This window comes from Hypanus sabinus, chromosome 13, assembly GCF_030144855.1.
Source record: "Hypanus sabinus isolate sHypSab1 chromosome 13, sHypSab1.hap1, whole genome shotgun sequence".
Lineage (NCBI taxonomy): Eukaryota > Metazoa > Chordata > Chondrichthyes > Myliobatiformes > Dasyatidae > Hypanus > Hypanus sabinus.
In genome coordinates, this window is record NC_082718.1 from 636,276 (window position 1) to 663,725 (window position 27,450).

General features: G+C 43.3%; 1 protein-coding gene across 3 annotated transcripts in view; it reads left to right on the forward strand.

The window, feature by feature from the left end:
* LOC132403566 (golgin subfamily B member 1-like) overlaps window positions 1-27,450 on the forward strand; it is a 206,314-nt gene that overhangs the window by 93,726 nt on the left and 85,138 nt on the right. For all 3 annotated transcript variants that reach the window (XM_059986962.1, XM_059986960.1, XM_059986961.1), the window contains exons 5-9: window positions 200-367; window positions 1,135-1,257; window positions 10,741-10,854; window positions 14,806-15,091; window positions 21,431-21,540. In XM_059986962.1, the coding sequence (XP_059842945.1) occupies window positions 200-367; window positions 1,135-1,257; window positions 10,741-10,854; window positions 14,806-15,091; window positions 21,431-21,540 (801 nt within the window). The remainder of the gene's footprint in view (window positions 1-199; window positions 368-1,134; window positions 1,258-10,740; window positions 10,855-14,805; window positions 15,092-21,430; window positions 21,541-27,450) is intronic.

Here is a 27,450-nt window from a genome sequence, read left to right on the forward strand (position 1 = left end):
TAATTTTTGGCTGTGTTAGAGGTAGTTCCTGTTATTTCCTGCAGTGAACTAGATTGGGATTCTCATTTCACTGTGTCATCCTAACTATGTGAAGTGTTCCTTTTTTGGCCTTTATAGAATTTACGTCAAGGAATTATATCGATCTATTGTATTACTCAAGTGCATTGAACTTGTTCTTCCTCTTAAACTGTTTTGACAGGTTGGTGTGGAGCATCCCTTGCACGACGAGATTGAAAACCTTAAAGGTCAGCTGCAGAAACAGGAAGACAGTTTTCGGACTCTGCAGGCAACTGCAGAGGGTATGAAAGACCAGCTTCAGGCTGCTAGTGAACTTCTGAAGCAGAAAGAAGCTGAGCATGCACGAGAGGTAAAGATTTAATTCCTGAGACAGAAAAGGCAGAACACAGGGCAAGCACCTCCATATCCTCTCCATTCTCCCATCAAATATTCCCAGGGCAGATGGAGCAGGGGTCATTTCCATTTCAGGCAACCGTTTCAGGCAACGTCTGTCTCTTTCAGTGATTTTTGGAGGATGTTACTGAGGTCCTGCATTTATGGATTCTGGTTTTTTATATCTTGTGTCATCCATTCTTTCTCATTGTTTTTTGTGTCGGGGCAGTGGGTGCTTGGGGTTTGATGTTCTTGTTATATTTATATTAGCTTTTTGCGAGAGAGGGAGATTTGGGGGGGGGTCTTGTTTTTAGTTTTTTGTGCAGATGGAGGGGTCTTTGGGGGCTGATGTTCTTGTTGTGTTTTGTGCAAGGGAGGGGTTGGGGAAGTGGTTGATGATTGTGTTGCTGCTCTTGTGTGTGTGGGGGGGTTGGGTTTGCTGTTTCTCTTTGAAATTGCTTCAGTTTTATTTGTTTCATGGCTTACTGGAGAAGAATCTGAGATGTATGCTGCATACATACTTTGATAATTGATGAACCTTTGAATCTTTTAAGGATTTTGAAAATTAGTCTGTGTTAATTAATGAACTGATGGAAGCATTATGTTATAGGAACAAACTCAAAATAGAGGATTCAAACAAATTTTATTTGGGACCTGTGCATTGATAGCTCAGGCTAGATGAAAAGCCTCTGGTTCTTTCTATAGCTCAATCTGTGGTTGCATGTACATTTTTTGTGACTACAGCTGTTGTCACTTCGGGAGGTCATTCTGGAAAAGGATTCACGATTCCAAGAGTGCATTCAAAAACATGAAGAGGAGCTTGTCCAGTTAGCATCTGGCTCCGAGATCAACAAAGAACTACAGCAAGTAAGTGTTGCTCAAGTAGTAATGAGCTAATATATACAGTAGACCGAATGGGAAGAGGTTAGATGAGAGAGTGAGACTTGATTTAACCATAAAGACAAGTAATAATAAATAGAAAATGCTTAGGGTAAGCTAATGTGCTTAGAGAAATTCTGTCATCATGGTATTTACAATACATGCCGTTAGGTATTAATATTGAAGTAGTGAAATGGATTCAACAGTGGCTGGATGGGAGATACCAGAGAGTAGTGGTGAATAACAGTTTGTCAGTTTGGAGGCCGGTGACTAGTGGTGTGCCTCAGGGATCTGTACTGGGTCCAATGTTGTTTGTCATATACATTAATGATCTGGATGATGGGGTGGTAAATTGGATTAGTAAGTATGCAAATGATACTAAGGTAAGTGGCGTTGTGGATAATGAAGTAGGTTTTCAAAGCTTGCAGAAAGATTTAGGCCAGTTAGAAGAGTGGGCTGAACAATGGCAGATGGAGTTTAATGCTGACAAGTGTGAGGTGCTACATTTTGTTAGGAATAATCCAAGTAGGACATACATGTTAAATGGTAGGGCGTTGAAGAATGCAGTAGAACAGAGTGATCTAGGAATAATGATGCATAGTGGAATCTCATGTGGATAGGGTGGTGAAGAAAGCTTTTGGTATGCTGGCCTTTATAAATCAGAGCATTGAGTTTAGGAGTTGGGATGTAATGTTAAAATTATACAAGGCATTGGCACTTTTCAACATAATTGTATAAGGGCTAAGAGTGTTGTAAAAACAAGCCTGAAGGCTTTGTGTGTCAATGCGAGGAGCATTCGTAACAAGGTGGATGAATTGAATGTGCAGATAGTTATTAATGAATATGATATAGTTGGGATCACAGTGACATGGCTCCAGGATGACCAAGGATGGGAGCTCAACATCCAGAGATATTCAATATTCAGGAGGGATAGATAGGAAAGGAAAGGAGGTGGGGTATCATTGCTGGTTAGAGAGGAGATTAACGCAATAGAAAGGAAGGACATTAGCCTGGAGGATGTGGAATCGATATGGGTAGAGCTGCATAACACTAAGGGGCTGAAAACGCTGGTGGGAGTTGTATACAGGCCACCTAACAGTAGTAGTGAGGTTGGGGATGGCATTAAACAGGAAATTAGAAATGCGTGCAGTGAAGGAACAGTAGTTATAATGGGTGACTTCGATCTACATATAGATTGAGTGAACCAAATTGGTAAGGGTGCTGAGGAAGAGGATTTCTTGGAATGTATGCGGGATAGTTTTCTGAACCAACATGTCGAGGAACCAACTAGAGAGCAGGCCATTCTAGATTGGGTATTGAGCAATGAGGAAGGGTTAGTTAGCAGTCTTGTCGTGTGAGGCCCCTTAGGTAAGAGTGACCATAATATGGTGGAATTCTTCATTAAGATGGAGAGTGACATAGTTAATTCAGAAACAAAGGTTCTGAACTTAAAGAAGGGTAACTTTGAAGGTATGAGACGTGAATTAGCTAAGATAGACTGGCAGATGATACTTAAAGGGTTGACAGTGGATATGCAATGACAAGCGTTTAAAGATCGCATGGATGAACTACAATTGTTCATTCTAGTTTGTCAAAAGAATAAACTAGGGGAGGTAGTGCACCTGTGGCTGACAAGGGAAATTAGGAATAGTATCAAGTCCAAAGAAGAAACATATAAATTAGCAAAAAAAAGCGGCACACCTGAGGACTGGGAGAAATTCAGAGACCAACAGAGGAGGACAAAGGGCTTACCATAGATTCCGGACTACAGAGCTTACCTGATTAAAAGCCGCACGCTCTAATTTTAGAAAGAAAATCAATTTTGTACTTGTACAGGCTGCACCGGATTTTAAGCCGCAGGTGTCCCACGTTGTAATATGAGATATTTACACAGAAAGATATTACACGTGAGGATTTTTTAACTTTTAATTAAATCCGTATGGTAACATAAACAAATATATATTGCAAATGCTTTTTTTCGAACAGTGCCTGTAACACAGCTACTTTTAAATATACATACGTATCGGTAACACACAAATTACGTTGCGTATACTTTTTTACTGAACAGTGCACGAACAACATTCCAATATCTCCTAACGACTGGTAAAAAAAATATATATACTGCAGCCTACCAGGAAAAGTTATTGATCGCCTTCTTCATCTTCCTCCTGCGCACTAAAACCGTCAAAGTTCTCTTCTTCAGTGTCCGAATTGAATAACCTCAGGATCTCGTCACTCACTTCAGTCTCTTCGTTGTCGCTCTCACTTGAGCGCACGCGGTCCTCTTCATCACGCAGCAGTCCAGCCTTTCGAAACCCGTTGGTGATGGTGGATGTTGTGACACGGCTCCACGCATTTAGGATCCACTGGCAGACTTGAGTTAAAGATGCTCTTCGCATGCGTCCTGTTTTGGTAAAGGATTTCTCGCCGCTCGTCATCCAAACCTCCCACTCAACGCGCAGCGCCACCTTAAATGCCCGGTTCACGCTGATGTCCAGTGGCTGCAAATACTTCGTGGTGCCCCCAGGAATCACAGCTGGAATTGAGTTTGTACTCTTGATGGCAGCTTTCACTGAACTTCCATTGTCAGCCGCTTAAAAATCACCATCGGTGGAAGCTTTAGTCCGGATGCTGTGCAGCTCAGAACACAAGTAAAATGCGTTCTCTCATGGCCACTTGTTTTCAGTGTGATGGACGAGTCACCTTTTTTATTAACAGTCCGAGTGAGAGGCAGGTCAAACGTCAAAGGTACTTCATCCATATTTATGATATCATCTGGCCCTATGGAATTCTCTGCTATCTTTGTTTGAGTGAATGTGCGGAAGTTAGCAAGCTTTTCCTCGTGGTCAGGAGGGAGCTGCTGACACAGAGTCATGCGTACCCTGACGGACAGGCCTTTCCGTCTCATAAATCTAAAACACCACGATGGCCCACCTCTAAAATCTTCGATTTACATTTTGGTGGCGATTGCTTTAGCCTTCAGTCTGATCTGCACAGTGGTTACACCGCGGCCGCCTGTTCTCTGTGTATTAACCCAGTCTTCAAGAAAGTTTTCAAGTTCGGGCCATCTGCTATGATTACCTCTGAAAGCTTTTGTCGCCTTTTTGCATTGACTCAGTTCTTCATGCTGGCGTCTCCACCATCTCAACATCGATTCATTTATGCCAAGATTATGTGCAGCAGCTCGATTTCCTTCTTCAACCGCCAGATTGATCGCCTTTAATTTAAAAGCTGCATCATATGCTTTTCTTCGAGTGTTTTCCATGTTGATGAAGTTGAGTACAAATGACTGATTTACAATAATTTAATTGTGAAAGTGCGCTTGATTTATCGTACAATTTCATTGGACCTCTGTGAACTACTCATCAATTTTATTGGTCTATTGTTACGAGGCAAAATGTTTTTGGCGGCATGAAAAAAAAACATGCATTAGCCGCACCGTAGTATAGGCCGCAGTGTTGCTGCAGTGTTCAAAGCGTGGGAAAAAAGTAGCGGCTTATAGTCCGGAATTTACGGTAATTAGGAAAGGGAAAAAGGATTATGAGAGAAAGCTGGCAGGGAACATAAAAACTGACTGTAAAAGCTTTTATAGATACGTGAAAAGAAAAAGATTGGTCAAGACAAATGTAGGTCCTTTACTGTCAGAAACAGGTGAATTGATCATAGGGAACAAAGACATGGCAAACCAATTGAATATCTACTTTGGTTCTGTCTTCACTAAGGAGGACATAAATAATCTTCTGGAAATAGTAAGGGACCGAGGGTCTAGTGCAGAGGTGGGCAAACTTTTTGACTTGTGGGCCACAAAGGGTTCTAAAATTTGACAGGGGGGCCGGACCAGGAGCAGATGGACGGAGTGTTTTGGTAATACACCTCATAAGAGAAAATAAAATATCATGGGATATGTAGAAAACATGTGCTTTAATTTCAATTGAAAATGAACAAATGCATTACAACAAAATATCTCTTTGAAGTCCCATGGTATTTAGCTATTTATTGAAATGACTTTTAAAACACTGAAAATTAAATGAATAAAATACAGCTTTTTTTAATAGTAACAGTTATTATTTTAAAGCACTGAAAATTCTGTTATCCTTCAAGATATTATTATCATCACTCTCCTCCTGACTGTCTTTATTTCAAAAACGGTAGGAGATGCAGCTCTACTTGTCCTGCTCCTTCTTATTCAATTGTCCCCTGTGCCAAAACTCAACGACCAGCACAAAGACAGAACAGTGAGAGCGCGCCAGTATGCGGAGCGCGTTATTTGCTCTGGAGCGCATTTTTTATTTTGAGAACGTACGTGCACCTGCGCACTACTCATGTCCATCACGTAACAGAAATGACATGTAACATGTAAGGCTTATTGAAAAAAATATTTTCAAATGCATTTTTTACATAACACAACGAAGAAACTTATTTTTAATTTCAGTGGGAACAGTGTTGTTGGGCTCTTGTTTTAGCCAGCGCATCAAAGTCTGGATTTAGTTTTGTTGTGGCGATTCTCAGGATGGATCTGAGGTGTTGGTCAGTTAACTTGGATCTGTGGCTGGCTTTGTTGATGTTCATGACGCTGAACGCCTGTTCACACAAATAGGTCGAGCCGAACAAAGAGTAAAGCGCAAATGTGGAGTAATATGCTGCACCTCAACAAAGGTCAATGTGTAGCGGTGTGCTACATGCAGCACTAAAATTACGACACGGAGTCGGTAACTGCAGTCGAAGAAAAAAACTTTATTCGAAATCCCCAGCCTCACTTTTAAGCCTCCCTCAACCTGCTCTCCCCCCCCCCCCCCCCCCCGTGGCGCAGAGACTCCAAAGCTCTGTGCTCGCAAATCCCCGCAGGCTATCTCCCTTAGCCGAAACGCTGGCTAATTGTGAGCCGGTTCGGATGTGCCAGGAAATGGGTCGCCACAAATGTATATAGAGTGCGTCATCTATTGGGAAAACGCCAGAATTGCGGGGAAAAAAACGTCAACAAGGTTTATTAATATAATTTCATCAAATTCTGCGGGCTGGATTAAAAAGCTTAACGGGCCGCATATGGTCCCGCGGGCCATAGTTTGCCCATGCCTGGTCTAGTGAGATGGAGGAACTGAGGGAAATACATGTTAGTAGGGAAGTGGTGTTAGGTAAATTGAAGGGATTAAAGGCAGATAAATCCCCAGGGCCAGATGGTCTGCATCCCAGAGTGCTTAAGGAAGTAGCCCAAGAAATAGTGGATGCATTAGTGATAATTTTTCAAAACTCCTTAGATTCTGGATTAATTCCTGAGGATTGAAGGGTGGCTAATGTAACCCCACTTTTTAAAAAAGGAGGGAGAGAGAAACCGGGGAATCATAGACCGGTTAGTCTGACATCGATGGTGGGGAAAATGCTAGAGTCGGTTATCAAAGATGTGATAACAGCACATTTGGAAAGAGGTGAAATCATTGGACAAAGTCAGCATGGATTTGTGAAAGGAAAATCATGTCTGACGAATCTTATAGAATTTTTTGAAGATGTAACTAGTAGAGTGGATAGGGGAGAGCCAGTGGATGTGGTATATTTAGATTTTCAAAAGGCTTTTGACAAGGTCCCACACAGGAGATTAGTGTGCAAACTTAAAGCACACGGTATTAGGGGTATGGTATTGATGTGGATAGAGAATTAGTTGGCAGACAGGAAGCAAAGAGTGGGAGTAAACGGGACCTTTTCAGAATGGCAGGCAGTGACTAGTGGGGTACCGCAAGGCTCAGTGCTGGGACCCCAGTTGTTTACAATATATATTAATGATTTAGACGAGGGAATTAAATGCAGCATCTCCAAGTTTGCGAATGACACGAATCTGGGCGGCGATGTTAGCTATGAGGAGGATGCTAAGAGGATGCAGGGTGACTTGGATAGGTTAGGTGAGTGGGCAAATTCATGGCAGATGCAATTTAATGTGGATAAATGTGAGGTTATCCACTTTGGTTGCAAGAACAGGAAAACAGATTATTATCTGAACGGTGGCTGATTAGGAAAAGGGGAGGTGCAACGAGACCTGGGTGTCATTGTACACCAGTCATTGAAGGTGGGCATGCAGGTACAGCAGGCGGTGAAAAAGGCAAATGGTATGTTGCCATTCATAGCAAAAGGATTTGAGTACAGGAGCAGGGAGGTTCTACTGCAGTTGTACAAGGCCTTGGTGAGACCCCAGCTAGAATATTGTGTGCAGTTTTGGTCCCCTAATCTGAGGAAAGACATTCTTGCTATAGAGGGAGTACAGAGAAGGTTCACCAGATTGATTCCTGGGAAGGCAGGACTTTCATATGAAGAAAGACTGGATCGACTTGGCTTATACTCACTGGAATTTAGAAGATTGAGGGGGAATCTTATTGAAACGTATAAAATTCTAAAGGGATTGGACAGACTAGATGCAGGAAGATTGTTTCCGATGTTGGGGAAGTCCAGAACGAGGGATCACAGTTTAAGGATAAAGGGGAAGCCTTTTAGGACCGAGATGAGGAAAAACTTCTTCACACAGAGAGTGGTGAATCTGTGGAATTCTCTGCCACAGGAAACAGTTGAGGCCGGTTCATTGGCTATATTTAAGAGGAAGTTAGATATGGCCCTTGTGGCTAAAGGGATCAGGGGTATGGAGAGAAAGCAGGTGCGGAGTTCTGAGTTGGATGATCAGCCATGATCATACTGGATGGCAGTGCAGGCTCGAAGGGCCGAATGGCCTACTCCTGCAGCTATTTTCTATGTTTCTATGTAAGGCTGAATTTGGAGTATTGTGTACAGTTCTGGTCACCGAATTATAGGAAGGATGTCAACAAAATAGAGTGTGTACGGAGAAGATTTACTAGAATGTTACCTGGGTTTCAGCACCTAAGTTACAGGGAAAGATTGAACAAGTTAGGTCTTAATTCTTTGGAGTGTAGAAGGTTGAGGGGGGACTTGATAGAGGTATTTAAAATTATGAGGGGGATAGATAGAGTTGATGTGGATAGGCTTTTTCCATTGAGAGTAGGGGAGATTCAAACAAGAGGACATGAGTTGAGAGTTAAGGGGCAAAAGTTTAAGAGTAACACAAGGGGGAATTTCTTTACTCAGACAGTGGTATTTGTGTAGAACGAGCTTCCAGTAGAAGTGGTAGAGACAGGTTTGATATTGTCATTAAAAATAAAATTTTATAGGTATATGGATAGGAGAGGAATGGAGGGTTATGGGCTGAGTGCGGGCCAGTGGGACTAGGTGAGAGTAAGTGTTTGGCACTTCATAATTTCATAATGACTCTTCGGCCTCTTAGTTGGCAGGGGTGATTTGACAGAGTCCTCTCTCTAAGCTCACAAAGTTTATTCATAGAAACAGCGACCAAATCAGAGTCCCTGTCTGTATCCTTAGGCGATGTCAGCAAGACATTACAGATGATCCTCCCCCACCATCCTGGGAATAGGCTTCAAGGATCTACATAAAGGAGTCTTTTCCTTTCTTGACATCTGGCAGCTGGATTCCTTAAGCTTAATTGCTTAGGCATGTCCTTAGTCCTTTCCTGACCTAGAGATTCTCTCTCTAGTTGTCAGGCAGTCCCATCTAGACAGTGGTTGGATGCGCACTGTCCCGTTGGTAGGAAATGGCTTGACAATCCTTGAGGGCAGGACTAGATCTCCAGAAAGTTTCAAGTTACCTCATACTGAAGGCTGCCCCCTTATTGGTTGATTGTCACAGGAGAGTCTGGGTGTTAGATCACCATGCCACCAACAAACGCTCATACAATGACTGGACCAAGCAATTATTTTTCCCTCCTTTCAGTCCAAGGATGTGTTATGCTGGGACAGCCAAGGGTACCCAAGAATCAGGGTATGAACAAAGAATCAATAACGTAGAAACTAATATCTTCCACATGAACCCCTGTCCTCATCTATAAAACCACAGTCTATTGCTGGATCTGCCGAGAGCCTAGTGGCCAGCCGTCCAAGACAGTAGCGGGCATGGACTGGCTTAGCTCGCATAGTGGTATGTCAGACTGATGGGCATTTCCTAATTCTAAAAAATTACCTAAATCTAAAAAATTGTACAAGGTGTTGGTGAGGCCAAATTTGGTGTATTGTGTACAGTTCTGGTCATCAAATTATAGGAAAGATGCCAACAAATTAAAGAGAGTACAGAGGAGATTTACTAGAATGTTACCTGGGTTTTAGCACCTAAGTTACAGAGAAAGGTTGAACAAGTTAGGTCTTTATTCTTTGGAGCGTAGAAGGTTGAGGGGGGACTTGATAGAGGTATTTAAAATTATGAGGGGGATAGATAGAGTTGATGTGGATAGGCTTTTTTCACTGAGAGTAGGGGAGGTTCAAACAAGAGGACATGAGTTGAGAGTTAAGGGGCAAAAGTTTAAGGGTAACACGCGGGGAAACTTCTTTACTCAGAGAATGGTAGTTGTGTGGTACGAGCTTCCAGTAGAAGTGGTAGAGGCAGGTTTGATTTTGTCATTTAAAAAAAATTGTATAGGTATATGGACAGGAAGGGAATGGAGGTTTATGGGCTGAGTGCAGGTAGGTGGGACTAGGTGAGAGTAAGCGTTCGGCATGGACTAGAAGGGCTAAGATGGCCTGTTTCCATGTTGTAATTGTTATATGGTTATATTTCTCTTATCTCAGCCCATTCACTTGAAATATTGACTCTTTAATTATATTAAATTTGCTGTGACCCAAAGTTGTGGGTTAGAAAGAACTTTTATTTGTAGGAACCTGTGAGGATGCTGCAACTTGCAGTCTATTTAAATGTGTAACTGTTCATGGAGCAAATTTGTGCAAGTTCCAACAAACAACAATGCTATATAACCTGTATATTGGTATAAGCTGAAGAGTAAATATTAGTGAGAACACCAGGGGAAACCCATAATCAAAATGAAAGTCCTGCTGAGGAAAACCTTGCAGATTTGAATAATTTCAAAAAGATTCAGATGTTTTAGTGAATGGGGCAGTGTGTATAAAAAAAGAAAATAGTAAATGTCTATAGAACAGGATAGTTATTACCTGACAAGAAATTGACAGCTAAAGGTCATTATTTAATGGGTTGTGCAGACATTTAGTCACTGTGATGCATATGGAAATAAGCAGGTTGAAATTCAGGAGCATGACGAGAATTGGGAAGAGTAACTTCTGACACTATGCAATAAGGTGAGGTTTATACAATTTTAGTTGCCCAGACTTTAAAGGATAAGGGTAACCAAACTATTCTGTATTTGAGATGGCTGAGTTATAAAGAGACTTCCAGGAAGCTTTATTGTTTTCAATAAATTTTTCAGTAATCTGTACATGTATATGTTATATGGTGAACTGCTGAATGTAGGTGCATGTGAATAGGTGCAGAATGTACTTGCATTGCTTTCATTCCACTCCTGACTCGTCAGACAGTGTTCATCAGTAATGTCTTGAAATGTGATGTTTGTTTTTCCTTTAATCCCTGCTGTTTACTTTTTTGGTGTGTTTTGTTTTGCAGACTGTGAAATCTTTACAAAGAAAGCTGGAAGAGAAGGAGGAGGCCTTAGTGGGGAGGACTCGTGTGGTGGAAATGCTGCAGCAGGAGCTGAATAACTGTGATTGGGAGAAAAAGGTATTGTTACTCATTTCTGGAATTTGCAGCTTTATATAGAAGGCTGCCTTGAAATAATTAGTTTTCCATTTTTAGTGAGAACTTCCAAGTTCAACTGTGAGGATCTGTAGATGTAAAGAGCACCAGAGGGGAAAAAGTGACCATCTTTTACTGACTTTTTTTTTGATTGCTTTGACAGTTGAACAACTTAGAATAGCATTCATAAGTTCGAAATTAGTCACTTTAAGTAGGGATCTGGAGTTGGGTAAAGGCCAGACTGGTTAAGAGCAACAGGTTTCCTTCCCTTAAAAACATGTATAGGACCCAACATCATCAGTTAAGAGGCCAGTAAATTATGGTCATTGATCTTGTATTTTCATTACGTATAAATTATCTTAAAATTATAGTAGAAAGAGAAGAATGATTTTGTTGAGAAACTGATTTTAAAAACAAAAGTGTTGCAAGGATGTGACTGGGGTCTAACCCAATTGCAGGACACAGGCGCAAAGACAGAGTTGGGAGCGTGGAATAGGTGTCTAGGAGAGTCTTTACGCGGAGACCAGGTTCACATAGCGAATCCAGGAAACGATGTGGAACTTGGAACTGACGGTCCTAAAGAACCATGAAATGGGGTTACTCATACAAGAGTTGACCAACGAATTGGCAGTTCCTCGTTGTGATTCCAGGGTTTAAATCCTACAATTACTGATGGGAGGCAGGTGTGTGTAATTAGTGGAACTGGGAATGATAGAAAATTAAACGAGGGGATTGAGGCCCAATTACTGAGGTAATAGCAAGGTGGGGCATTGCCCAATGGGATCATGGGTGGGTTGGGGGGGGGGGGGTACTGTCAAAGGGAGCCTCCAAGCTTGTCTGGATGGTTCCAATGAATGTCCTGGATGAGGGAAGGGTCCAGGATGAAGTGGGGAACCCAGGAACGCTCTTCTGGACCGTACCCTTCCCAGTCTACCAAGTATCGGAAACCCCTGCTGCCCCGACGGCGTATGCCGATGAAATGGGTAGGTGGGGGAAGTTTCAGTTGGAGGACACAAGGTGCTGATGGAAACTGGCTTTAATTGGGAAACATGAAAGGTAGGGTGGATGCACATAGATCTTGGCAGTTTAAGTTAGACTGCTGTGGGATTGATGACCCTTTCGAGCTTGAAAAGGTCCCGGGAAGCAATGGGGTGAATTTCCTAGGCTCATTTTTGAGTGGGATGTCCTTAGATGAAAGCTACACCATCTGCCCAGGTTGGTACTCAGGCGCTGGAGTCCGATGTCGATTGGCAGACTTCTTATTGCAACTTGCTGATCTGAGTAGGGCCGTGCGTGTCTCCTCCCAAACCTTAAGGCACCGATCGATATGGTCCTGAACAGATGGCACCACAATCTCCTCTTCTTACACGGGGAACAGCGGGGGTCGGTACCCAAGGGAGCACTCAAAGAGAGACCTTCTAATGGCAGAACTCACCAGAGTTGTGGGCATACTCAACCCATGGAAGGTGGTCACTGCAGGTAGACAGGTTGTTTGCTGTGCATAACGTAGCATCGCCTCCAAGTTCTGGTTGACCCGTTCCGTTTGCCCATTCATCTGGGGGTGGAAGCTGGATGATAGGCTGATCGATGCACCTAAGGCTTGACAGAAGGCCTTCCATACCTGAGAGACAAGTTGGGGACCTCGATTGGAGACTATGTCCGTGGGGATTCCATGGAGGTGGAAGATGTTGTGTATGAAAATGTCTGCGGTTTCCTGAGCAGAACAGAGTTTAGGTAGGGCTACAAAGTGCACCGTCCTGGAGAACCGGTCTACCATGGTGAAGACAGTGGTGTTTCCACGGGAAGGGGGTAGACCAGTGACGAAGTATAGAGCGATGTGTGACAGGTGACCAATGAGAATCTTTTCCGTGGGCACAGACAGAACATGCTGAGACGTAGGAATGGGTATCCACCTCCATGGAAGGCCACCAAAAGTGTCTTTTCAGGAGGGACAGTGTCCAATCACTCCCAGGGTGGCAGGTGAACTGAGCTGCATGTCCCCACTGGAGATCCTGACATCTGACGGAATCAGGCACACACAGGCGATCGCTGGGTCCATTGCAGGGGTCAGGGTCATCCCGTTGGGCTTCCTTTACGTTGGACTTGATCTCCCAAGTGAGGGTTGCCACCACACAGGATGGTGGGAGGATCGTCTCTGGGCTGGAAGTGTCCTCCTTGGAGTTGTATTGGCAGGAGAGCATGTCGGCTTCCCATTCTTGGACCCTGGACGGTATGTGAGGGAAAACTTGAACCGTCCAAAAAATAATGCCCAACAGGCCTTGTGGGAGTTCAAACATTTGGCGGTCTGAATATAACCCAGGTTCTCATGATCAGTCCACACCACAAATGGGTGTTCCGCCCCCTCCAGCCAGTGCCTCCATTCTTTTAATGCTAGTTTGACCACCAGTAGTTCCCGATTCCCCATGTCGTAATTCCACTTGGCAGGGGATAGTCGGCAAGAAAAGAAGGCACGGGGTGAAGCTTTTTGTCCAAACTTGATCATTGGGGACAGGACTGCTCATATCCCAGACTCAGAGGCATCCACCTCGACAATGAATTGGTGGGAAGGATCAGGATAGGAGCGGTTGTGAAACACCTCTTCAGGCCAGTGAACGCTGAGTCAGCTTCGGAGTCCCAACAAAAAGGTGTGGTAGATGAGGTAAGCCAGGCAAGGGAGGCTGCCCCTCGACTGTAGTCCCTGATAAATCGGCGGTAGAAGTTTGCAAACCCCAGGAATGCTGAAGTTGCTTGTGGGTCGTGGGCCTAGGCCATTCTTCCACTGCCCAGATCTTCTCGGGGTCTACTCTCACCTGCCTGCTCTCAATGATGTAGCCCAGGAAGCTGACTGAAGGAATGTGGAACTTGCATTCTTTGGCCTTCACAAGTAACTGGTTTTTCTGGAGGACTAGACAGACATGGTGAATGTGTTCCTGGGGGCTGCTAGAAAATATTAAGAAATCATCAAGGTAAACAAATATGAAGCAATTAATAAAATCCCTCAGCACATCATTGATTAGGGCTTGAAAGATGGCAGGAGCACTGGTGAGGCCAAACAGCATGACCAAGTATTTGAAGTGGCCCAGAAGGGTATTAAAGGCCATCTTCCACTCATCCCCCTCCCTTTTCCTTGCTGGATGGTATGCGTTACAAAGGTCCAACTTCGAGAAGATGGTGGCTCCGTGAAGTGGTTCAAATACCAAATTAATGAGGGGTAGTGGGATTATCTAGCCTAGTGACTAGAGACCAAGGAGTCCAGGCTGTCCGTGTCATCCTTTGCCGCTAATTAATCTTTTATCTTGTTAGAGAGACCCAGTCTTAACACTTCCCATAGTGCCTCATCATTCCATCCAGAGTCTGTTGCAAGGACGTGGCTGGGGATGAACCCAAGTGCAAGACACAGGTGCGGAGACAGAGTCAGGAAGCATTAGCACCGTAGCGAGCGTGGAATAGGTGTCTAGGAGAGTCTTTACACGGAGACCAGGTTCACATAGAGAATCCAGGAAACGATGCAGGACTTGGAACTGACAGTCCTAAAGAACCATGAAACAAGGTTACTCATACAAGAGTCAACCAACAAACTGGCAGCTCCTTGTTGTGATTCCTGGGTTTTTATCCTGCATTTACTGATGGGAAGCAGGTGTGTGTAATTAGTGGAACTGGGAATGATATGAAATTAAACGAGGGGATTGAGGCCCAATCACTGAGGTAATAGCAAGGTGGAGCATTGCCCAACGGGACCACAACAAGAAGATTTCTTTGTATGTTGTAGACTAAGTGATAATCTAGTGTTACTGTATCAAGATATTGCCAGGATGATAATTGTAAATTTGCTTTTCCTTGGATTTGAATCAGTGCTTACTGGAGATGAAAGAATAGTGCTTATATCTGAAGATTTTGATGCAGGCATTGTTCATCTTGTCTGCCTCTCATTTTCAGGTTCTCAACAAAAAGCTGCAAGAACTGGAAGACAACTTATCTACTTTGCAAGCTGCATTTGATCTGGAGAAAGTGTCATCTGAGACAAGGTTGAGAGAGCTAGTGGAGAAACATGAGATAGAGTTAGCAGAGAAAGACCGTACACTCATGCATCTGCAACAGACCTTGCAGACTGCACTGGCATCCTATGATGAACTGACAGCACAAAGTCAACAGCTGCAGAACACAGTTGAAGCCCGAGAAAAAATATGCCAAGCCCTAACTGATGAAGTGAAGTTGTTAAAAGGTGAGGAAGTCAACTTATTTATTAAGTTTGTTTCCTATTGAATGGTTCAGCCAAATGCTAACAGTCTTTCCTATGATCTCCCTTTCCAGAGCTGTTTACATTAGTGGTCACCAACCTTTTTAAGCCCAAGATCCCCTACCTCAGCCTTAGTGAAAGGCAAGATCGACTCCAAATCTACAAACAGTATTAGTTACATGCATATGCACCGGGGCAGAAAAGACCGGAAGTAAAACCCCACAACCCGGAAGTAGAAATAACGTATAAACACCAGGGGTCACCACCCTTTTTTCGCACCACAGACCAGTTTAATATTGACAATATTCTTGCGAACTGGCCGACAAGGTGGGGTGTGGGTGTTAAATCCGACGGGAATACAGTGATACTCGAAGCAGGTTCCTTATGTCCACTGTATTCCGCAATTTAGTTGACGTGGCTCTCAGCTGCTGTCCTGTTTGCTCACGTTTTTTCCGCTGGAAAAAAACTCAATGGGTTTGTCTTTCAGTGCGGGGTGCTTGGACTCAGGGTACTGAAGCAGTTTTGAGGGCTTCATTGCCTCATTAGACAGCCTCCGGGCCCGAGCTCCAGCCTCCTGCCAGGCGCGTCTGTTCCTGTACCGGGGCCACGGCGGTCGCAGTCCGGAGAGAAAGCAACTGACCGAGTAAGGAGTACATTAGGACGAGCCCCCCCTTGTAGGATCTATCAGCCGACAAAAGTTTGTTTCAGTAGATCGCAGCGAGGTAGCTGCTCTGCTGCTTATGAAACCCTGAGCCCGAATGAGGTCTGTGAATATTTTAGCACCGGGTTCCCCACAAACATTTGGAGTGCTAAACAGGTTCAGAGGCAGCACCCGTCTGTCCGTGCTCTGGGCCGGTAGCATCAGCACTTACCGCCGGCCAGTTACCCAAGGCCAACCAGTGATCCCTGGCATGCTTGGGTAATGACCTCGCATGTATTTATTCAAGTTCAACAGTGGGCGTGACAGGGAATGAGGAAAGGTGCAGCTGATTCATATTGTTTCCTCCGGCCTGGTGGTTGGGGACCACTGAAGTACACTATGTAATGCTGGGGGTGGGGGAGCTATACACATGCGCACTGGGCAGAAAGAATGGAATTAAAACCCCTCAACCCGGAAACAATCTCTGAACAGTATTTGTGTATTTATTTTTCTTTTTTTTTGGGATCTACTGGGAAAGTCTCCAAGATTGACTAGTTGATTGCGATCGACGGGTTGGCGACCACTAGTTTACATGAATGTTTAGCTATAAATTAGTTGGTCTATTGTTTGTTTTCTGGATTAAGCATAACCTTACATGTATTATTGTTGCTTTTCATCAAATTACAAATGTAATGCCCTGGTTCATATTTTTTGCTGTTATGATGTTTTGTATTTAATTTTGTGCTGTTCTGTCTGAGCCACATGTTTTTCAGCTTGTGTTTGGGTTACTGTTGAAGATAAGAGATAGGAAAATTATGTGCCATCCAATTAGGATGGTCGGAACAAGGGGAGGTTTCTCTGGTGAGAGACACTTCGGGCTTTTGTGAGAGCAGGAAGAGGGAAGAGGCCAGAGAGAAGAGGTTGTAGGATACGATCGGTGGGGGGGGGGGGCGTGATTCGCCAAAGCCCGGGGTGAGATTAATGGAGGATCAGTGACAGGGAAACTGTGAGCTCCAATTTGTGCACATTAGCCTGTTTCATTAAAATGGGCCCTTTTTTTTGTTCTTTCTTTACTAATCCTTTAGTCAAATTAAGAATTATAAAGCTAAACCTTTTAATTGTATGCAGTGTACTGTCTGTTATTTCGTGGCACAGATTTGTAAGAGGGTAACAAATTACATAGCATCCACACAAACAGGGGGTTTTGGGGTGGGCTTGTGCCTCAGTCTCGCACGTTGGGCAGGGCTGGAGATTGTCTTTGCTAGACTTGTGCAGCCGAGGAGACCAGAGTGTTTCACAAAGAAGAAAAATAATCTGCAGATGCTGGAAATCCAAGCAACACACACAAAATGCTGGAGGAACTCAGCAGGCCAGGCAGCATCTATGGAAAAAAAGTAAAGTTGACGTCTCAGGCTGAAACCCTTTGACAAGACCAGAGAAAAATTGCTGAAGAGTAGATTTGAAAGGTGGGGGAAGGGGAGAGAGGAACACCAGATGATGGGTGAAACTTGGAGGGGGAGGGATGAAGTAAAGAGCTGGGAAGTTGATTGGTGAAAGATACAGAAGGTCATGGAAGAAAGAAAAAGGGGAGGGGGAGGATCACCAGAGGGAGGCGATGGGTGGGCAAGGAGATAAGGTGAGAAAGGGAAAAGGGGATGGGAAATGGTGAAGGAAGAGGGATGGGGTGGGAGGCATTACTGGAAGTTTAAGATATCGATGTTTGTGCCATCAGTTTGAGGCTACCCAAACAGAATATACAGTCAGCCCTCCTTATCCACGAATCGCGAAAATCCTGAAGTGCTCTTCCAGCACTTGTTGTTCGAGTATGCGCAGACTTTTTTTTTCTTGTCATTATTCCCTAAACAATGCAGTATAACAACCATTTTACATAGCATTTACATTGTATTAGGTATTATAAGTAATCTAGAGATGATTTAAAGTATACAGGAGGATGTGCGTGGGTTATCGTGGATCGGGATAAAAAAAAATCGGAAGTTCTCTTACTAAGTAAGTCAGAACAGGTACATATGGTATTATTTAGCGTCAGTTAATCAAACGTTTGTCTTAGTACATAGAATATATTTTACCTTTCTATGCATATAAAACACTTAAGATTGTATGTTTCAGCGCCGGGCTCGGAAAGCGGAAGTTCTCGGGACTCAGGACATACTACTCCTGATTGCGCTCTCCACCATGCCGGGTTGATGTGGAGGATCAAAAACCCAAAACCCAATAATTAAACCACTGCATTGCTTAGTAATAATTGTAGCTTTCATCGGGGCAGAGCCTTTCTCACTTTATCCTTTAAAATTGTTCCGATCATTGACCGACGTTGCCTGACGCTTTTCCAAGGACCGATGGCGTTTCACCTCTTTCCGATCTCTATTAGTTTCAACTTTATTTTCAGACGCGTTCGTGATTATTTTTGCAAACAGAAACATTACGGATTCAGATCTCTGCCGCCAGGTCCTAATGTTCACTGCACTGAAACCGGTTAAATAAGTTCTGGGGTTCCGCTGGGTCCTAAGTTCCACCTTATTGAGACAGGTTGAATAAGGTACTTGAGCATCTGTGAATTTTGGTATCCGCGAGGGGTCCCGGAACCAATCCCCCGCAGATAAGGAGGGCCGACTGTCATATGTTGTTCCTCCGACCTAAGTGTGGCCTCATTAAAACAGTGGAGGAAGACATGAATGGACGTTTCGGAATGGGAATAGGAAGTGGAATTAAAATGTGTGCCCATTGGGTGATCCTGCTTTTTCTGGTGGACAGAGTGTAGGTGCTCGGCAAAGTGGTCTTCCAATCTGCATTGGGCCTCACTGATATACAGAAGGCCACACCGGGAGCACTGAACACAGTATATAACCCCAAAAGTCTTTCAGGTGATGTGTCGCCTCACTTGGAAGGACTCTTTAGGGCCCTGAATGGTAGTTAGGGAGGAGGTGTAGAGGTAGGTTTAGCACTTGTTCCGCTTGCAAGAGTAAGTGCCAGGAGGGAGATCAGTGGGGAGGGATGAATGGACAAGAGAGTTGCATAAGGAGTGATCCCTGTGGAAATCAGAAAGTGAGAGGGAGGAAAGGATGTGCTTGGTGGTGGGATCCCGTTGGAGGTGGTGGAAGTTTCAGAGAATTATGTGCTGGACCCGGAGGCTGAGAAGGATGAGGTAGATGAGGACAAGAGAAACCCTATCCCTGGTAGGTGGCAGGAGGATGGGGTAAGAGCAGACATGTGTAAAATGGAAGAGATGCAGTTGAGGGATATCTCTGTTCTAGAATGAAAAGACTCATTCTGAGAGCAGATGCAGCGTAGACTGAAAAATTGAAAAAAGGGGATGGCGTTTTAACAAGTAGCGGGGTGGGATGAGGTATAGTCCAGTTAGCTGTGAGAATCCATGACAGTCTATTTTGATCAAATTTGATTTTCTAGCTTTAACATATATTTTTATGCACATTTAAATATGAATCAACAGAAAGTTATAAAATACAATTATTACAGTGCATAAATATATACACGTTGCTGGAAGTTTGGCATTGTTAGCCACCGTGTGTGTGTGTACGAGGGTGCACGCTAGGTCAAATATCTTTAAACATATAGTTAAGAATAATAAAAGATGCTAAATGTGAGTATCCTTTTAAAATCATGAATAGACAATAGACAATAATAGACAATAGGTGCACACACAAAAGTACGCTGCAGATGCTGTGGTCAAATCAACATGTACAACAAGCTGGAGGAGCTCAGAAGGTTGGGCAGCATCCGTGGAAATGAGCAGTCAAAGTTTCGGGCCGAGACCCTTTGTCAGGACTGAAGAGGGAGGGGACAGGGTCCCTATAAAGAGGTGGGGGGAGGGTGGGGAGGAGAAGGCTGGTGGGTGTCAGGTTAAAAACCAATCAGAGGAAAGATCAAGGAGTGGGAGAGGGGATAGGCAGGAAAAGCACTGTGTAGTAGAAGAAGGCAGAATCATGAGAGAGGTGATAGGCATCTGGAGGAGGTGGCAGAGTGAAACTGGAATGGGTGAAGGGAGAGGGAGGGAATTACTGGAAGTTGGAGAATTCAATGTTCATGCCAAGGGGCTAGAGACCACCCAGATGGTATATGAGGTGTTGCTCCACCAACCAGAGTTTGGCCTCATCATGGCAGTAGAGGAGGCCATGTATGGACATAGCCGAATGGGAATGTGCAGCAGAGTTGAAGTGGGTGGCAACTGGGAGATCCTGTCTGTTGTGGTGGATGGAGTGGAGATGCTCGACGAAGTGGTCCCCCAATCTGCGTCGGGTCTCGCCGATGTAGAGGAGGCCGCACCGGGAGCACGGGATGCAATAGGTGACCCCAACAGACTCACAAGTGAAGTGTTGCCTCACCTGGAAGGATTGTTTGGGGCCCTGAATGGTGGTAAGAGAGGAGGTGTAGGGACAGGTGTAGCAATTACGCTTGCAGGGATAATTGCTAGGTGGGAGATCTGTGGGGAGGGACGTGTGGACCAGGGAGTCGCGGAGGGAACGATCCCTGCGGAAAGCAGAGAGGGGTAGAGAGGGAAAGATGTGCTTAGTGGTGGGGTCCTGTTGAAGGTGGCGGAAGTTGCGGAGGATAATATGCTGGATCCGGAGGCTGGTGGACAAGGGGAACTCGGTCCCTGTTTTGGTTACGGGAGGATGAGATGAGGGCCAAAGTGCGGGAAATGGAGGAGATGCGGGTGAGGGCATCATTGATGACGGCAGAAGGGAAACCACGATCCTTAAAGAAAGAGGACATTTGAGATGTCCTTGAACTGAAAGCGTCATCCTGGGAGCAGATGCGGCGGAGATGGAGGAACTGGGAATAGGGAATAGCATTTCTATATGTGGCAGGTTGGGAAGAGGTATAGTTGAGGTAGTTATGAGAGTCAGTGGGTTTATAGAAGATGTCAGTGGACAATCTGTCTCCAGAGATGGAGACCGAGAGATCAAGAAAGGGAAGAAAGTGTCCGAGATGGACCAAGTGAATTTGAGGGCTGGATGAAAGTCAGAGGCAATGTCGATGAAATTGACCAGCTCAGCATGGGTGCAAGAAGCAACACCAATGTAGTCGTCAGTGTAGTGAAGGAAAAGTTGGGCAGCAGTACCAGTATAGATTTGGAGCATAGAATGTTCCACATAACCAACGAAGAGGCAGGCATAGCTGGGGCCCATGCGAGTGCCCATAGTTACATCCTTGGTCTGAAGAAAGTGGGAAGAGCTAAAAGAGAATAGTGTAAGTACCTGTTCCGCCAGCCGGAGGAGTGTGGCAGTGTTGGGGAACTGGTGAGATTGATTGTCAAGGTAAAACCAAACAGTGTGGGTTGTGGGAATTATGAGTTTTGTGGTTGAAGATGGAAGGATGGAGGCTGAGGTTGTAAAGTTTGATGACCACAGGCAGGAATGACTTCCTGTGATGCTCAGTGTTGCATCTCGGTGGAATGAGTCTCTGGCTCAATGTACTCCTGTGCCTAACCAGTACATTATGGAGTGGATGGGAGACATTGTCCAAGATGGCATGCAACTTTGACAGCATCTTCTTTTCAGACACCACAGTCAGAGAGTCCAGTTCCATCCCCACATCACTGGCCTTAGGAATGAGTTTGTTGATTCGGTTGGTGTCTGCTACCCTCTTGTCTTACATGGTTATATGGTCTAAAATTGAAGAAAACCAACATTTTTCCCCTGCAGATGATCTGAAGCAAATTGAAGAAAACAAGCAATCAGAAGCTGACCTAATATCACAAAATGAAACATCTGCGAGAATCCAAGAGCTTGAAGAAAAAGTTCAGTCACTACAGGTCAGAAATCTATTGCATAAAACAGGTTGGAAATGATGCTGTTAGGGAATGATACTGCCAAGTAAAGCAGTCAAGGACAATCGGTTGAATGGCTGCCTTGTGTGTTGTAATTCTAAGATTTTGCAGGATGAGGAGAAAGTAACTACTGCAAAGAAGAGTTGCGATCTCTTGTTAGGATTATTCTCATACACAAACAAATGGGATGCTTAGGACTGATCCAGCAGGTACTTTGTATTTTGTCTCAACATTCTGTGTGAAGCCTCTTCTGATGGGTACACTGCTCAGTGTAAAGCAAGGCAAAGGAGACCAGGAAGGCCTTGGTTTTGATCCCTGAACTTTATTGAGTTTGTTCATCTTGTGTTGCAGAGGGATCTACCTGTTGCTGGTACAGGCAAGTAATAGCAAAGTTAAGAGTCTTGCTGGGAAGTGTATTAATGTAAATGTAGTAATGTAGGCAAGACAGAATTGGACCTAACTGTGATGCCTTTGTGGTTATTTTACTCATATCTAGTTTACCCATAGTGTGGTCTCTTGAGATACTGGATGGTGTAAAAAGAATGTACTGCCTAGAGCATAAGGGAGTGGAGCTGAGAAAATGTCTGAAGTGAAACTGTTTCATGTTCCCAACCAATACCTGCATAATGTTAACCAAGCCCAATACAGGACAGTTCAGAGCTGCAAGGTTGGTTGTGTATCATTAGCCTTTAGCACACTGTAGAGGGTTTTTGGGAGCAGTTTCATTACACCTTTCAGATGCCTCTGAAAATTAATACATTGATCTTGTTATTATTGTAATTATTGAAGTTTAATTTGATTTCTGTTTTGATGCCTTTCTGTGCTTTCTCTTGGCTCTTTGTAAGGATTAATGCAATACATCCACCTTTTCTATAATAATGAGATCTATATACAGCCTCAAGCCTGCAGATAAAGAGCTATTTCAGTACTCTGATTAAGCTGTAAGCAGCTTGGATTGTAAACCCATTGCTGAACTACTACTTATATATCACATAGGTGTCAATCAGGCTTAGGCAGTCAGACTTCACATCTTCTAGTTGTTTCCAAATGCGGAATGAAGACTTGCTACAGTCCAATGATACGCTGACCCCACTTTTTTTTGCAGCCTCTGATATTTTTTGTGTATTGCATTTGCGCTTACTACTCTCATATTAGAACTCACCATATCTTTTCTGGGCTTGCTTCTTAATAAAGTTCTATGTTCCATAAATAGGCACATGAATGTGAGGAAAATGGAGGATATGGACATTTTGTAGGCAGAAGAGATTAGTTAGCCATTTGATTACTAATTTAATTGGTTCAGTACAGAATTGTAGGCCGAATGGCCTGTCCCTCTGCTGTTCCATTTTCTATGTAAAGTGCATTTCTAAACTCTATTTGTTGCACTGGCATTCCTTGCTCATCATTTTGAACATGTTAACTTTCATTTACAAATGCTAATTCATGATGCTTTTCCTCTATTATTGGTAATGTTACATCACCTTCAGTTCACTTTCTGATCTATTCATTCTTTTATCAGAACCTTTTTGGCTGGTGAGTCCCAAACAGGTGTCATTTTGTACCTTTAGTGTGGATGGTCTTAGCTCTTTTAAAGTCTTCTCTTTAGATAGAAAATGGAAGCATTTCTGATTCTATTGTAAGAACATGAAGTGTGGGATTGCTAAGGTTCACCTGGTTGCACTGAAGGTTTAAAAACTCTCAGACTCCATCTTAGTCCTCTTTAAATCTTTTTAAATGTGCAGGTTTGTTTCCCTACCCTTGGTTCCCACTGATTCCCCATTCTTTGTGCAAAGTTATTAAATCTAATTCACCTTAGATTCACTTTCCTCCTGAGTGGACCTACCAGATTATGCTAATTGTTGTTACAGCAAGCAATTTGTTTTCTTATGACACAAAAAGAAGTCATTGCGCCACTCCCTGCCTGCTTTCAAAGCCATCCCATTAGTCCAATTTCCCCATCTGTTTTCCTATAGTCTATTCCCTCTCCTACCACCACTACTTTAGGGTTAATATACTATAGTCAATTAAGCTTTCAACTAGCATATCGAATGCACCCTCTGGAAATCTATTAATTCACAGGAGAATGTGCCCCAGAGATCAGGATTAAACCTGGGGCACTGAAGCTATGAAATAGATCTCTAACCACTGTGCTTTTGTGCTGCCCAATTTATTTGGGCACATTTTATCTGCAATCAGTTTGCTATGTCAAACTTTCCAAATGATGGATTACCAACTATTAGTCTCCTGGTTGTCTCCCATGACTTCTGCCATTGATGTCTTGAGTCTGACAAATAGTCCGGTTAAGGCAAGCTTTCAGGATAGTTACAGTGAACAGTTGAAGTAAAGAATCAAGCCATTGTCTTGATGGGTGATTCCCAACAAAGAACCCCCATATTCATCAGGGATGGAGATCCTTTTGTATTCCCCAATAAAAGAAGGACCACAGAAAGTGTTTTCTAGAGTGTGAATGCAGAAGTTAAAGTTGATATAGTCCAATTTTATTACCTTCTGCTATTAAAGAAATTCCGGTCCTGCTGTACTTTCATGTATGTCATCCTAGAACCACTGTCATAAAACATTCACACCTGCTTTCTGTAATACCATGAACATTATTGTTTTTTTAATTCATTTGCAAGCTGTAGATGTCACTGGCAAGTCCAATGTTCATTACCCAAAAATTACTATTCCAGAAGGGAGTTAAGAATTAACCTCTGCAGTATTGATTATTGCACAAAAGCCAGACCATGTAAAGATAATATAGTTCCTCCCCTAAAAGCCAATCGTCAAATATCCGAGTTATATGGTAATCCAATAGAAATCATAGTCAAAGTCACAGAGTATTATTTATTTAGAGATACAGCAGAGAACAGGCTTTTCTGGCCCAATGACCAACACAGCTCAGCAACCCAACTATTTAATCCTAGCCTAATCACAGAACAATTTACCATGACCAATTAACCTATAACTAGTACAGTTCCTGTACTGTGGGAGGAAACCAAGCACCTGGAGGAAACCATGCAGTTATGGGGAGAACATACAAACTCCTTACAGACAGTGCCAAAATTGAACTCCATACTCTGACGCATCGATCTGTAATAGCTGTGCACTAACCATTATACCGTGGCACCCAAAAGAACAATGGAGAAAGCAGGCATCAATCCTACTAGTTTCCATGCTAAGTGAACGCTCTATCATTTGAGTTAATTTTTCAAAGCAAATACTGGCAAAGAGACTTGAACCTTGGACAGATTAAACGTCTGATGCTGTACCGATTGAGCTATCCAGGTCACTAAAAACTTAGACCCTAAGACACAGGACCAGAATTAGGCCATTTGGCCCATCAAGTCTGCTCTGCCATTTATCATGGCTGATCCCTTTTCTCCTCCTCAACCCCATTTCCTGCCCTTCACCCCATAACCTTTGATGCTATGTCGAATCAAGAACCTATCAATCTCTGCCTTAAATACACCCAATGACCTGGCCTCCACAGCTGCACGTGGCAGCAAATTCCACAAACTTACCTCCCTCTAGCTAAAGAAATTTTTCCGCATCTCTGTTTTGAATGGACACCCCTCTATCCTGAGGCTGTACCCTCTTGTCCTAGACTCTCCCACCATGGGAAACATCTTTTCTACATCTACTCTGTCTAGTCCTTTCAACATTTGATAGGTTTCAATGCGATTCCCCCCTCATTCATCTGAATTCCAGCGAGTACAGGCCCAGAGCAATCAAACATTCCTCGTATGATAACCCTTTCATTCCTGGAATCATTCTTGTGAACCTCCTCTGGACCTTCTCCAGTGCCAGCACATCACTTCTTAGATGAGGAGCACAAAACTGTTCACAATACACAAGGCAAGGCCTCACCAGTGCCTTATAAAGCCTCAGCATCACATCCCTTCTCTTGTATTCTAGACTTTTTGAAATGAATGCTAACATTGCATTTGCCTTCCTCACCAGTGACTCAACTTGCTAGTTAACCTTTAGGGTGTTATGCACAAGGACTCCAAAGTCGCTTTGCATCTCAGATACAGTATTTGGATTTTCTCCCCATTTAGAAAAGAGTCCGCACATTTATTTTTACCACTGAAGTGCATGACCATACATTTTCCAACATTATATTTCATTTGCCACTTTTTTGCCCATTCTCTGAACGTGTCAAAGTTATTCTGCCTCTTACCTGCTTCCTCCACCGATATTCATATCATCTGCAAACTTGGCAACAAAGCCATCTATTTCATCTTCTAAATAATTTGCATAAAAAGAAGTGGTCCCAACACCGACCACTGCGGAACACCACTAGTCACTGGCAGCTAACCAAATAAGGATCCTTTTATTCCCACTTGCTGCCTCCTCCCAATCAGCCAATGCTCTAACCACGTTAGTAACTTTCCTGTAATACCATTGCTTTTAACTTGGTAAGCAGCCTTAAGTGTGATACCTTTTGAAAGTCCAAATATACAACATCCATTGCATCCCCTTTATCTATCTTTCTTGTAACCTCTTCAAAAAATTCTCACAGGTTTGTCAGGCAGGATTGTCCCTAAAGGAAATCATGTTGATTTTGTCCTATCTTTTCCTGTGTAACCAAGTACGGCATCCACCTCATCCTTAACAGTTGACTCTAACATCATCCCAACCACTGAGGTCAGGCTAACTGGTCTATAATTTCCTTTCTGCTACCACCTTCCTTTCTTAAAGAGTGGAGTAACATTTGCAATTTTCCAGTCCTCAGGCATCATGCCAGAGTTGAATGATTTTTGGAAGATTATTTCTAATGCCAACACAGTCTCTAATGATACCTCTTTCAGAACCCTAGGGTGCAGTTTATTTGGTCCGGGTGACTTGTGCACTTTTAGGTCTTTCAGCTTTTTGAACACCTCCTTTGTAATAGTAACTGCACACACTTATCTTCCTTCACACACTACAACATTTGGTACCTGCTAGTGTCTTCCACAGTGAAGACTGATGCAAAATACTCATTTAGTTCATCTGCCATCTCCTTGTCCCCTGTTATTATTTCTCCTGTCTCATTTTCCAGTGGTCCCATATCTACTCTCATCTCTCTTTTTATTTTTTACATACTTGAGAAAGCTTTTACTATCCACTTTGATATTATTTGCTTTTGCTTGCTTTCATATTTCATCTTTTCTCTTCTAATGATTCTTTTAGTTGCTCTCTGTCGATTTTTAAAAACTTCCCAATCCTCTATCTTCCCACTAGATTTTGCTTTGTTGTATCCCCTCTCTTTTGTTTTTACTTTAGTTTTGACTTCCTTTGTCAGCCACAGTTGTACTATTTTGCCATTTGAGTATGTCTTCATTTTTGGTATACACATGTCCTGCACCTTCCTCATTTTCCCAGAAACACATGCCATTGCTTTCAGGGATTTGAACCCCAGTCTCCTGTATGACAGGTGGGAATACTAACCACTGTACTACCAAGGATTTAGCACATACTACAGCACAATAGAAGCAGTCCCATCAGCCCAACTAGTCAGTGCCAGCCTTGTCTTCTGCTTAGTACCTTCTACCTGCATCCAGGTCATAGCCCTTCACTTTATCATCCATGTACCTATCCAAACTTCTCTTAAATTTTACAATTGAACTTGCATCTAACACTTCCATACACACACCATCCTTTGAGTGAAGAAGTTCCACCTCAGATTCCCATTAAATTTTTCACTTTTCACTTTAAACCTATGACCAGGGTAGTTTCATGTTCTCCATTATAGGTGGAAATTTTGTGTGGCTTTCAGATTATTTGTCCAAATCTCTGATGCGTTACTAAAATACTTTAAAAATCTCCACATATAATATGAAATAACCTGCCATCTGTATGCTTTATGAAAATACATGCAAACAGTATATAGTATGAGCTGGAGACAGTATTGCT